This window comes from Helicoverpa armigera, chromosome 3 (genome assembly GCF_030705265.1).
Source record: "Helicoverpa armigera isolate CAAS_96S chromosome 3, ASM3070526v1, whole genome shotgun sequence".
In the NCBI taxonomy this organism is placed as follows: domain Eukaryota; kingdom Metazoa; phylum Arthropoda; class Insecta; order Lepidoptera; family Noctuidae; genus Helicoverpa; species Helicoverpa armigera.
Window position 1 is genome coordinate 12,280,489 of NC_087122.1, and position 12,191 is coordinate 12,292,679.

A 12,191-nucleotide genomic window follows, 5' to 3' on the forward strand; every position below is an offset into this window, starting at 1 on the left:
TCTTTGTTCAGAAAGGAGGCTAGAGAAAATACGTTATTTGTAAAAAAAAAATGATATTTCTGACCTCTGAAATATTATGTTATTAGAAGTCATAACTGCTGCGTGCTAAGAAGATATCGGATCACCTATTGGACATCTAATTTATACCTTCGCAGTACGATGCAGCTTCCAATGAATATCCTCATTTATAAAACCTACTTGATACAACATAGAATCCGTCATTCTGACAAGCGATAGTCAAAGCCCTGACGTGTTTGGAAACACTTTAGAATTGTTTTGATTCAGTAGATTTATTTTATAACAATGGCGAAACCTTTGCAAAAGGAGAGAGAGAACCGCTCTGCTGAGAAGAAAGACAATACTTTCCATCCGTATACCATATCTCCGGAAAGTGCACACACTTCGATCTTGTTGCTTGAGTCGGAGGAACCTGAGATACTTTGCCAGGTAGATACCTACTTAGGATTTCTTGGTGATCCAGTGGAGTTGTCTCTCACCCTAGTCGACAAGAGGTTGCCTGCGTAGGTTCCTAAGCCGGAAAGATTACGTAGATACCTATTAGTCTCACTCTGCTCATAAGTAGTTTGATTATTTTTTCATAAAAGACTACTAAGTATCTCTCCAGGTTTCATCTAAATAGTTATTAATGAAAGTACTTAAGTAACATAAGATCGCAACAGGAAAAGATAGCATTTTTACAAGAAAGAATAATACTTTTAGAATGGTATTGAAAGATGGACATATACCTATAGCTGCCAACTAAAACTCTTATTAATTTCCCAGACCCTCAGAGCAATAACAAAGTTCGCAGCCCAAGATATACAGAACCGTATCATCCTCTTCAACCTCGATGCCATCAAGTACATCCTACTCCATGTAGAACACCCAGAGCTGAACATCCGAAGGTTCGCGCTGAAGGCACTGGCACAACTCTGCCAGCTGCCGCGAGGTCCGGAGCAGGTGTTGGCAAACTCTCAGAATCTGAGAAAGATTGCCAATATGCTTGTTAAGGTAAAGAAGTATACAGAAATGTATAAAGCATGCTACCCTTATATACATATATAGGTTCATTAGCTACAACGGGATCAATCGATTAAAGTTAGCGTAATTTAAGCGGTCGGCAAGTCAAAGCAAGAGCATTACGTAAGAAAATACGTTAAGCTGTTGGTACTTGGGATATCGCTAAATTAGAAAGTTGTGGTGAAGATAAAAGAAAGCGGTATAGCTTCGATGACCATATCAAGACATGGTTTACTTGACATAGGTACCTACTACCCTCCATAATCAGAATAAAATAGGCAGATAATGAATGAACCTTATATACTTTCAACAAACTTTTCGTCCTACAGATGGAAGACGTTTTCGTTCTAGAATTCGCGTCTTTAGTTCTATCGGAGCTAACAAGAGAACCATTGGGGTGTGAACAACTAGTATCAGCTAATATATTAAGCAGTCTGTTTGCCAGAATGAAGAACAGTTTAGACCCTGATGTCCAGAAGAACTGTCTACAGGTAAACCTTGACTGTATAACACAAATATCCTGTTTAGTCGTCATTTCTGTTAAAAATACGATTTCCATAGACCTTACTCGAGAGACTTTCTCGTCATCATATCTGAAACAAACAGTAGATGTTAAGGTAGAATAAACATAATTTCATAGTAAAATACCTACAGTTCTATTTGAAAAGAACTATTTTCAATATCATCCCATTACTTTGTAATTTCAAAACAATAAATTATTCTTATTCTTACTAATAAACATAATTCTTATCACCCTGCAAGACTCTAAGCAACCTTCTAGCAGACCCGGTCTGCGCCGCAGAAGTAACAAAGAACGCCCAGTTCAGCTGGCCGTCACTCCTGGCGCTGATGCAGAGCAAATTCCTTGCCATACAACACGCGGCTCTGAGGACTGTTGACCAGCTGATCTGCAGGTATAAGGACCAGGTCGTGCAGAAGACTTTTAGAGCTTCCACGGGGGTTTTGGATCTTTGTGATATACTTGAGGTGAGTAGGTACAGAATCTTTTTGAAATTGTAGCTAGATCAGACAATACACTGGTTATCGAAATATCGCCTACCGACTTAATTTGACTTTTATTGATAAAGTCACGAACATAACGTTTGAACTCGTAGCTTATTTTTTCAATGTTTTCAATTATGTTTTTGAGTCTCGAATAATTTTGATACCGTTTGTTATATTGGCTAAAAAGCCGCACTGTTTGGCTATGCTACGTTTTGATAAAACAAATTATTTCTGAACACTAATTAACTTTATAAACCTAATACTTACGAGAAAAACCTCTCCAAAACATCCATACGCCACTTTATTTGCTTACCAATAACTGTAGAACCCATAGAAAAATATCTAACCAACACATTCCACGCAATTATTTTCTACCATCTACAATCTCCCCAGTCCTACGAATTCCGTGATGTCCACACGCTAGTCCTCGGCGTGCTCCGCAACTACGTGGAGACGGAAGAGAATGCGTCACATCTGTACCAGTCGGGGTGTATACTGCGACTCCTGGCTTACCTCGAGATGGCACTGCCGGCTATGAAGCCTCACTGCCTGGCGGTGCTGACTAAAATGTCTTTCACTTCTAATGGCAGAGATGTGAGTAGGCATTTTAAGTTTTATGATAATAAGTGCAAAATGTAAAAGTAAAATACGATGACTATAACATGAAGATATTGCACTAAATTAATTACAACACCGACGGAAAAGTTTATAAGTAATCTTGTTAATCGACGAAATTTTGGCCAAATGAACTATATAAAAAAAAAAATATAATAAGTAGGGAGTTTATTATAAGTAGGGATAGAATGACGCCCTACCCTACAAGTTTTGGCAAGGATACCTAATGTAAACATCGGAGCATTAAAAACCACAAGAGTAAAACGCAATGACACATAACACAATCTAGTTCTAGAACATTTCACTCAGTAGTTATCTCAAATAGTTATCTACTTACTACAAATACTTACATAATTAAATTTCCAGGCGTTATTCGACACGGATACGGACCTGATCTTCTGCCATCAACTCCTGAGTTCTAACGTGGAACTGCTAGCTGATGCAGCCATGGGTGTCGCCAACATGACGAAGCTATTGCCTTCTGCTGTGCGCATGTCTGATACCAACATTATAGAAGCGTTGTGCGGTACGATATTTTGTAACAAGCATTAATTTTTAGTACCTATATCAAACCTACAAAGAATTGTGTCCTTGGTAAGTTCGTGTGCCCATATTTGGCTAATTACGAAATTTCTTATCACCCAATTAGGTATAGATTGTGTTCTAAACTCTTTTTTTCATTCGCACACCATGCGTAATTTAAAGCTTACGCGCTTAATTTCAAAGCAACTACATGCACATAGTGGCAAGAGACATTAATTTTCAAGATTTCTAAGCCCTGTATTAATACAGGGCATTCAAAAAATATTATAGACTCATTTGAGTGTTCCCCTCCACGGAAATCTTTAGTAAAAGGCGAAAGATTTATGCGTTTTGAAGGGAAACCAGAGTTAACGCAAACATGGTCGCCCGGCCCTTATACGTGTCGCGCGGTAACGAAACCATAGCGCGATCTAACTCGACGCCAACGCCATCTAGAGAGCACGAGGTAAAACTTTACTCAAACGCTTCGTCGACCGATTGAAAGTAATTAATATCAAAAGAATAATCAAGCGCATGTGGTTATTAAGAATGAATGTGCATCGAAATAAGAACTAAGAAAATAAGAACTGTTGATAAATAAATGCAATCACAACACGTCGTCGCCGCAAAGAAACATGATTTCACTTTATACATTTGCCGTTTTCAATATGTTGGTACTGCTAATGAATACACGATTAAATAAAGTATATGTAGACATTCAGAGCTTATTGCTTTAACTATTGTTTCTCCAGCTATCCTGGGCGACGACGCAGCAGTATGGTTCTACGTGAGGATAAACGCGTTGCGTGCGCTACTTGAACTCTGCCGCATCATTCCAAAGGCTGCGTTCACAGTCATCGAACCGAAGACCTTTTCTGCATTACGGAATATTAATAAAAAATGTTAGTAAAGCTGTATCTATTTACTAAATAGGTACCAATTGTTTCTCATGGTTTCACCCATGTATATTTTTTAAATAATTCTTACACATGGGTAGCATAGCCTATTATTCTATTCTCTTATACATTATAAGCTGAGTCAATGCTAAAGCAGTAACTTTCATCCAAATCCATTCACCAGTTTCTGCGTACAAGAGTAACATGCATACCCTCATACATACATCTTTACAACCTTTCGCATTTATGATATTAATAGGGAACTTAAATAAAAGTTGTAGTTTGAAGTTACGACTTAAGGACCGAGTTAAGAGGGCTATCACAAATTTTCGCGAATTTAAACGTTTTATACGAGTTTTGATGCTTTGGATAAAGTCACAATAAAAAAACAAAAATAAGATTAAGAAAGTTTGATCATTTATCTTGATTAAATAAATATTTTAATTTGTCTACGTACATCAGTAAAATCTTTGTCTCTGCAAAGGATGTTTCATAAAATGTTGCTTTTGGGTATCTTTTGATGCTTTGGTACTCCGAGGATATAGCAATTTAACCATTTATAAAAATGTTCAAGATACAACTATATCTTGTACTTTAAAGTGCTTAAATCAATTTATTACAATTCATACAGTATTACACCAAAAATAATTCTATAAAACTGAGAGTTACTGACAATTTTCCGTACGAAACTATATTTTTTATCTATGAAAGTATAATCCAAATTCAAATAAAAAACATTTAATAATTAAGGTGGTATTGTTATAAAGCTTTAAAAAAAAAATTGGTCTATTTAAAAGTAAAACAATATTTTAAAATAATTTTTGTTTGCAATGCAAAAATCAATATAAATCTTGTGACGCGCGGTGTTCAACTTTAGTCAGCGCCAAGCGCTTACCGAGGAAGGACGTATCGCTCGCTGTTGCGCCGCGTAAACTCGCCGGAGGTCGAAAAATATAGCGCAATCTGCGCAACTAACACGTTTTGATACTAGTGAGTTTTTATTTTATTTATTAGTTATAATGATCTGATTGAAATGTAATATACATAAGTATTAGCCCATGATATTCTAATGCGAAAATGTTATAGATAGGCTTCTCTTTTTTTGATGTTGGTTATAAAGGAATATGTACGTAAATGTCATCGTCGTTAGTTTCGCTGTTGCATAATAATGTAATTGGACTTCTTTGATTCTTGCAGGATAATGACAGCATATTTAATTCAGACTATCAGACTCAATTGAATACCAGTACAAATAATATGGTAAGTATTTTTTGTCACCCGCAAAAGGTATACGGGACATATTTGTTTTAATAAACTATCTACATTCCTAGTTTTCATTGTTGCAGGAAAATGAAGATATAATACATGGAACGGAAGACGAATTATAGATTTTAGTTTTTTTAATAAATCAATTACTTATAATTGATAAACATGGTGAAAAGTTTGGTTGTCGATTAAATAATTTAAAAATTGTAAACGATTACTTGTTTATTGTAACTCAATCGAGCTATTCTAGGCTATAAAATTCATCGGTACAAATAATATTTCATAAACTATAAAAACAATAAATTATTTCGGAAGAAAGTGGCAAAGTCTCAAGTTTGTTTGTGCCGCGTGGCGGTCCGCAGGTGTGCGTTGCGTATTTCACTAGACGCACACATGCGCAAGTGCTGCCGGCTATCGTCTAATTTACCTACAACTGAGCAATTCGATTTTGTAATAGCGCTCTTAAGAATATCTCTTATTTTCAGACAAGGAGACCCCGATCGAAGCTCAACGTTTAGCAGTGCAGTGTTACATAAACTTACAGAATTACCACGTGAGCACGAAGGCCATGCTCAACGGAGACTTTATGTCTGAGCTAATGGGCATAATGCAGGTGACAACATTCACTTATTTACTAAAATAACTTTAAATAAATAAACTATGTAATATCTATATAATAATAAATCTGAAGAGTTTTTTGATTTTTTATTTGAACTCCCTAGTCTCAGAAACTACTGGACCGATTTGAGAAATTCTTCCAGTAAGTAGGTACCTACCTATTAGAAAACCCTTTCTAAACCCCACGTAAGGCTTATGCATTATTTATATTCACATAGTAACCTGAGAAACTATCATAGGCAGCATGTCAATTTTTTAAGCGAAAAATATGATGTGAGCACCATATTCTTCAATTTTAATATTTTTTCTACGTTTCCTATAATACCCTCCTATGATGTAATTCCTATAGTAACCATTATAATTTCAGCGTACAGATACTAACCTGAAGATAATGACGTGTACCGTGCTCACTGGTTTGATGTCGGAGGAGGCAGCCAGAGACTTGTTCACAGCCAAGAAAGGCGAAGAAGTTAGTATTAGCGAAGCCATAAATATGTATATGTAGCATGTATTTAGAGCAGGATATATTAGACATTAGACGTAGGTACATTCTGCTAACTTAAATTATCAAAGAAATCCGTAAAGATTGAAAACGGTGTTCCAATACCAAAAAAAATGGCTATATTTTAGAGCCGCGGCGCGGGAATTTCTATTAAATTATATGAAATTCTTAGTTTTTCGCATCATCATCCCTTGCAGCATCCCAATTCCCAATAAACAACCCTATTAATTGTTTCCAACATACTTTGACAATATTTATAATTTTACATAGCAAGAATGTGTAAAGTAATCTTTTATTCAGTTTTTATAGTTTCTGTAGGATTTGTTCAAAGTTTTACCTCGTGCTCTCTAGATGGCGTTGGCGTCGAGTTAGATCGCGCTATGGTTTCGTTACCGCGCGACACGTATAAGCTCGGGGTGCCTTCACTTCACTTGCGTTAACTCTGGTTTCCCTTCAAAACGCATAAATCTTTCGCCTTTTACTAAAGATTTCCGTGGAGGGGAACACTCAAATGAGTCTATAATATTTTTTGAATGCCCTGTATTTATACAGGGCTTAGAATTCCGAAAATCAAGCTTTTACAAATGTAACAGGACACTTATTTGTATATCATAGTACTTACATACAGCGTTATACTTATTAATTTTACTTTTCTGCGCACCTGCCACCTTATTACAGTGACTGACAGAACAAACTAAATACATATAATTTCGGTGACACTCATTTTAGGTGTTACTTTAATATTCAAAAGATTTAAGATTCACATTATCATTACATTTGTATAACTTTGTACAGTAGGTACAACGTCTTTTTATTTATAGGCTGAACGTTTATAATTACCTGAAGGTCCTCCACGCCAAATTCTTCAACACAGTTAACTTTCCAGGTGGTATCAAAGAACTTATATATCCAGCACATTGGTCTGCGCACGGCGTTGTGCACGGTGATCGCAGCTAGCGTCACCGATGAGGGTGCTGATGTTTATCTCGATCTTGGAACAATACATTAGTAAGTTATGGATGTACCTATTACAACCGTTAACTTTTTTAATTAACAGGTTCATTTAGCTTCACTTGTACTATGTATGTAAGAAAATCTTAATTTGACCCACTTACCGGTCCCTTCCATTAGGATGAAATTTTGCAAACGTTCCGAGTTCTAATGACAATACATGACAAGTGTGTTTTTTAGTTTTTAAACTTTTAATTATTATTTTTAGGTCAAAATGAAAGCTAGAACCTATTGTTAGTACCTATGTACATAATATTTTACTGAAGGAAGATAGATAATTGTCATTTAACTTTCCGAAAGTAGTTTATCCAGAGTAGGCACCGTGCGTGAGAAACATGTTGCGTCTATAACATACCTCCGTAAATCGGCTTTCTGCCACGGAAAGGTGGGCTAGATGTTTTACTCAATCTAGAGAGAAATCTACAGAGAATCTATACATCTCAAATTCTCAACTATAAATTGCGTTCTAGGTGCTAATGTTACATGTTTTTAATTGTTCCACAGCATGGTGGAGAACAAGCAAGCGCGCTACGTGGTAAGCGCGTGGGAGGCGGCACTCGAGGCTATCTTCCGTCACCACCCCTCCGCTAAGCTGGCCTACACCGGCAGACTGGACATCAATGACTTTACTCAGGTAAAAACGATATATGTATCGTTATATGTATCTCTGCATACAGAGAACATCCTTTTTTGAAGTTGGTTAAATATTTACTAACAGTTGGAGCAAAAGCGCCCTCTGGCGGTCGACTTAAGAACTTTATAATTTTGACTGAAGTAACTTTATCTTTATTTTTTAATCTTCTGCTCAGTTGGATGCATGGGTTGCAATCGCGACTGCTAAACACTGGGCTCCGTCACGGGTTCGATTCCTGGGCCGAGGCGAAATCACTTTGTGGGTTCAAGAAACTTTAACAAAGTTGAAAGTTGGACGCTTCTTTCCTTTACATTGCAATCCATCGAAAACTCTGACAAATTATTATACTTAATCCTGCATATCTGTCAGGATTTTACACATTGTCACCTTTAAGAAATAAGTCCCAATTAAAACCTTATTTATTTCCCGTCACGCAGGAGGGTTTCTACTGCATGAAGCGAATGGGCGAGCGGTTCCCGAGCCTCCAGACAGTGATGACTCAGTCCAAGAAGCCACGGAACCCGGTGTTCCTGTGCATGTTCCAGCAACCACCCCATGACGCTGGGTCTGGGCTGGATATTAGGAGTCCTCGTGAGTACACGAAATAACGCTTTCGATGAAAACTGTCGTGATGATACTTTTAAAAGATAACAACAAAAAGTTAAAAACACAAAAATAGGTTGAAGAAAACAATGCTTTTCTAGGGGATTTATTAAGACTCAGCATTCTAGGAGAGTCTACTTAACGGTAATTTACATATTTATTACCTTTCTCTTGTTCCTCTCCATGGTTCAAGCTGTCTCAAATAAAACTTCATCCTCCTCATTTACATATAAAACAGATATAAACAGAGTTAAAATACTTTCACATGTACAATATAAGTACTTACTTAAGAAGAATTATCGCATACTTACTTTATTATTTACGCACTTTCTGCTTCAGACCAACCGTCGCAGTCCACGCTAGCGGTGACGACATCTAGTAAGATGCGGTTCCCAGCAGTACCGGATGATCACAACTTGAGGGAGTATCTCTTGAAGCTGAGGCTGTGGCTGGGAGACCCGTAAGCTGTTATAGTTATTGGTTTAATCAAAATTAGTAGTGTGCTTTGTGGTGAGAAAGTTATGTGCTGTGTTTGTTTCAGAGCCAAGTCTTTGCATTACTATGAAATAGAAGACGCACATTATGAAGTGAGGTGAGATTATTTAATTTTAGTATTCAGATATTAGCCAATACGCTTGTTTTGAACATGAATAAATTCTGGGCTCCATACCTGCTCCAATTACCTACGGTCATGCTTGTGTGGTTGGCTTAGCCCGGTTACAAATTAAATACCCCATCTTAACATTCCTCATGAATCACTATCAGTCTTTTTAGAAAGAATCACTTGAAAGATCAGAACAGACGTTTTGAACTTTACATGGAATAAACAGACCTCATTATTTCTATCCAAAATTCAGATACCGCGAGAAATGTGAAGAAGTATCATCATCGCTGAAGAACAAGGCGCAGCTGTTGGCGGAGTACGTCGCCGAGCAGATGAGCGGCCTCACGCAGGAGCGGGACTGCTCCATGCCTAGCGTTGACTTGCATTTGGCTGACTTGATGGTAAGTTCACCTGCTAGAGGAACCCTTTGGATAAGTAAGACCAGCCCCGGATCTTCAATTTTTTTTAGGCGGGGCAAAAACTGAAAAATGCCGCCCCGCCTGCCTACCTACTTATGTTTATTTTCACCAACGAAAGTCACTTTTTTGGTAGCTAAAGGACTTAAAAAAATGTGTCCAAATCATTGTAGGCTGTTGCAGTTGGCCAGGTTTAAGTATGAAAGTCGAGACACAAAAGTACCTGATTAAGCAAGTACATAGTCAAGCAACAAGTAGCCGCGAGCGAAGCGAGCGCGAAAATTTTTGAGTCTACGACACAAAAGTACCTGATTAAGCAAGAACATAGTCAAGCAACAAGTAGCCGCGAGCGCAGCGAGCGCGAACTTTTTTAAGTTATTTGTTTGAAGACTCACAAATTAAACAGGGAATTATGTACAAATAAAAAGAAACCGTGATTAGAGCGAGTGCCATTTGTGTACGTTGATTCGGTGCGTCAATAAAAATCATAAACCATCAGAAAAACAGTACACAAATTGTCATTTAGCCGCGAGCGTAGCGAGCGAGAATTTTTTCACTTAGTTTGAGGATGTTAAAAGTGAAAAATAATCAAAATGATCAATTAAACAAAGCGAAGGCGACTTTTTTAGAAACTTTGCTTGTCAGTATCATGATACAATGAAACTTCCTTATCAAACGGGTGTACTTTCATCGAAATATTTTGGTGGTTGGGCGTCCCGCGGCGCCCCTGAGACCGAGGCGGCCAGGTTATTCGCACACCCTGCACCATAGGTTAAGACTAGGGCTGCCATCCGTCCGGGTTTCCCCGGATTTGTCCTCGTTTGGAGGCCGTCCGGGGGCCGTCCGGGCGGGGTTTCAAGAAGTGTCCGGGGAAAACCCGGACACTTTTCATGTAAGGAAGCACCTCATAGAATTTAAGTATATGTTAATAGTAAATGGATTACAAATTAGGTATTATTTTGTTTTAAAAAAATCGTACTCGTTCGGAGAAAAAATGCGATTTACGCCAAATGTCCGGATTTTTTTAATGTTTGTCCGGGTTTGGCCCTGTAGGTAACTATTATGGTATACTGTGATGTGTGATGTAGGATTTAAAATCAGGCAGACGCCTGATTTTGCCGCCCCCTGAATTTGCCGCCCGGGGCATGGGCCCCGGCTTGCCCCCCCCTAGATCCGGGGCTGAGTAAGACATAGGAAATTATTGGAAACCCTAAAGGTAGACTTAGGCCTTTTGTGCATTGAGTGAAAATAAGTATTACATTACGTCAAGCGTCTATGGACCATTGGTTTCGACGTTTGTCTCTTAATTTTAGTACCGTGCCAATATCAGATGGGCCAACTTGGCGAAATACATTGATTAGCAGATTCAAGTCTATGTAATCCTTCGGGTAAAACATGCGACTGTTAACTAAGCTAAGTTAAGAACAACTGGACCACACTTTGCCAAAGCAGGTAAAAACGGCAACCTTACCTTACCTGGCAATTGAGACCTTATCATGTAGGATATACCTACAACAAAAATCACATATTCTTCCATCTCTGTCATCATGTTCCGAGCCTTTTCTCAACTTTAATGATGTTTAAATTTCAATCCCTCTAACACCATTACATTTCTTTTCCAGGCCGACCTATCATCCCCCGTCATAGGGCTTGGCTTCGTGAAGTGTGGCGGAGCACTAGAACGGGCCCTTCTCTTCAAGGTGTTGGCCGACCGCGTGGGCCTGCCCTGTGCTCTGTACAGATGTTCCAGCGCATATGTCTGGTGCGAAATCGCTGTACCTGAGCTGGACCCGGTTAGAGTTGTTTATTTAGTAGTTTATGTACATAAAAATTGTCCCGCAAAACAGAGAACACAGGACACGAAGAAAAATAGTACAAAGGTTAGCTTCTATTTCGTTAGCAAATGGTTAGCAATTTTTATTTATTTAATCAGGGGAGATAAACTTGCTTAGAAGTTTTTATATTAAGTTTATATTTGGTAGCTTCATGAAGATAATTATGAAACAGATTTTTTACGAGGCAAGGTGAATATCGCTCCTTAATATCACAGTTGGCTATTTGTAGCTGAATCTGAGCTTATTATATGACGTATCTTGAACATTGCTTGCCAGCTAAACTATAATTTCTTTAGTAAAACTCAAAAATATCTTCCCTTTTAAATACCAGACCATTCTGTCTAACAAAAAGTTACCTATTTTTACAATTTTGTATCCAGGAAGACGACCCAGCCATAGAACAGAAATACCCAGCTGGTCTACTCCGAACGAACTACATAGTAGACTTGACGCAACGGCCGGGTCGGCTGATACCTCACGGCAGTAGAGAGGCCAAGCTGGTCTGCGGCCCAGTTTGCTTCGCGCCTTATACGGCTAAGGAGCTACCTGAAGTGTGTACGTGTGATTATCATCATCATCATCATCATGGGTAGATGGTGATGAAGTTGTGATGGGATATCAAGATTGTAGGAATATGGTTGTTT

The 12,191-nt window shown here is 38.1% G+C and overlaps 1 protein-coding gene and 2 non-coding genes across 3 annotated transcripts; 2 read left to right on the forward strand and 1 right to left on the reverse strand.

Moving 5' to 3' along the window:
* Positions 1 to 113: 113 nt before the first annotated feature.
* On the forward strand, positions 114 to 12,176 carry LOC110372905 (armadillo repeat-containing protein 3). Its single transcript, XM_064043694.1, has 17 exons — positions 114 to 447; positions 784 to 1,011; positions 1,350 to 1,511; positions 1,783 to 2,007; positions 2,419 to 2,619; positions 3,007 to 3,166; positions 3,915 to 4,064; positions 5,810 to 5,937; positions 6,310 to 6,411; positions 7,331 to 7,452; positions 7,960 to 8,089; positions 8,527 to 8,680; positions 9,032 to 9,152; positions 9,234 to 9,284; positions 9,550 to 9,697; positions 11,335 to 11,505; positions 11,928 to 12,176. Exons 1-17 carry the CDS (start codon positions 304 to 306, stop codon positions 12,138 to 12,140), a joined length of 2,610 nt encoding a protein of 869 aa, XP_063899764.1. The 5' UTR covers positions 114 to 303; the 3' UTR covers positions 12,141 to 12,176.
* Positions 3,415 to 3,533, reverse strand: LOC126053794 (U5 spliceosomal RNA). The gene has a single exon (XR_007510476.2). It is a non-coding gene; the product is annotated as a U5 spliceosomal RNA (small nuclear RNA).
* LOC126053793 (U5 spliceosomal RNA) lies at positions 6,882 to 7,000 on the forward strand. Its single transcript, XR_007510475.1, has one exon. It is a non-coding gene; the product is annotated as a U5 spliceosomal RNA (small nuclear RNA).
* Positions 12,177 to 12,191: the final 15 nt, after the last annotated feature.

What these genes read in the sequence shown, in the direction of transcription:
- LOC110372905 (XM_064043694.1), top strand. Translation starts at nt 304, where the DNA reads ATGGCGAAACCTTTGCAAAAGGAGAGAGAGAACCGCTCTGCTGAGAAG. An exon ending in ATCTTTGTGATATACTTGAG is followed by an intron (nt 2,008 to 2,418) that starts GTGAGTAGGTAC and finishes CAATCTCCCCAG; the next exon opens with TCCTACGAATTCCGTGATGT. An exon ending in ACATCAATGACTTTACTCAG is followed by an intron (nt 8,090 to 8,526) that starts GTAAAAACGATA and finishes CCCGTCACGCAG; the next exon opens with GAGGGTTTCTACTGCATGAA.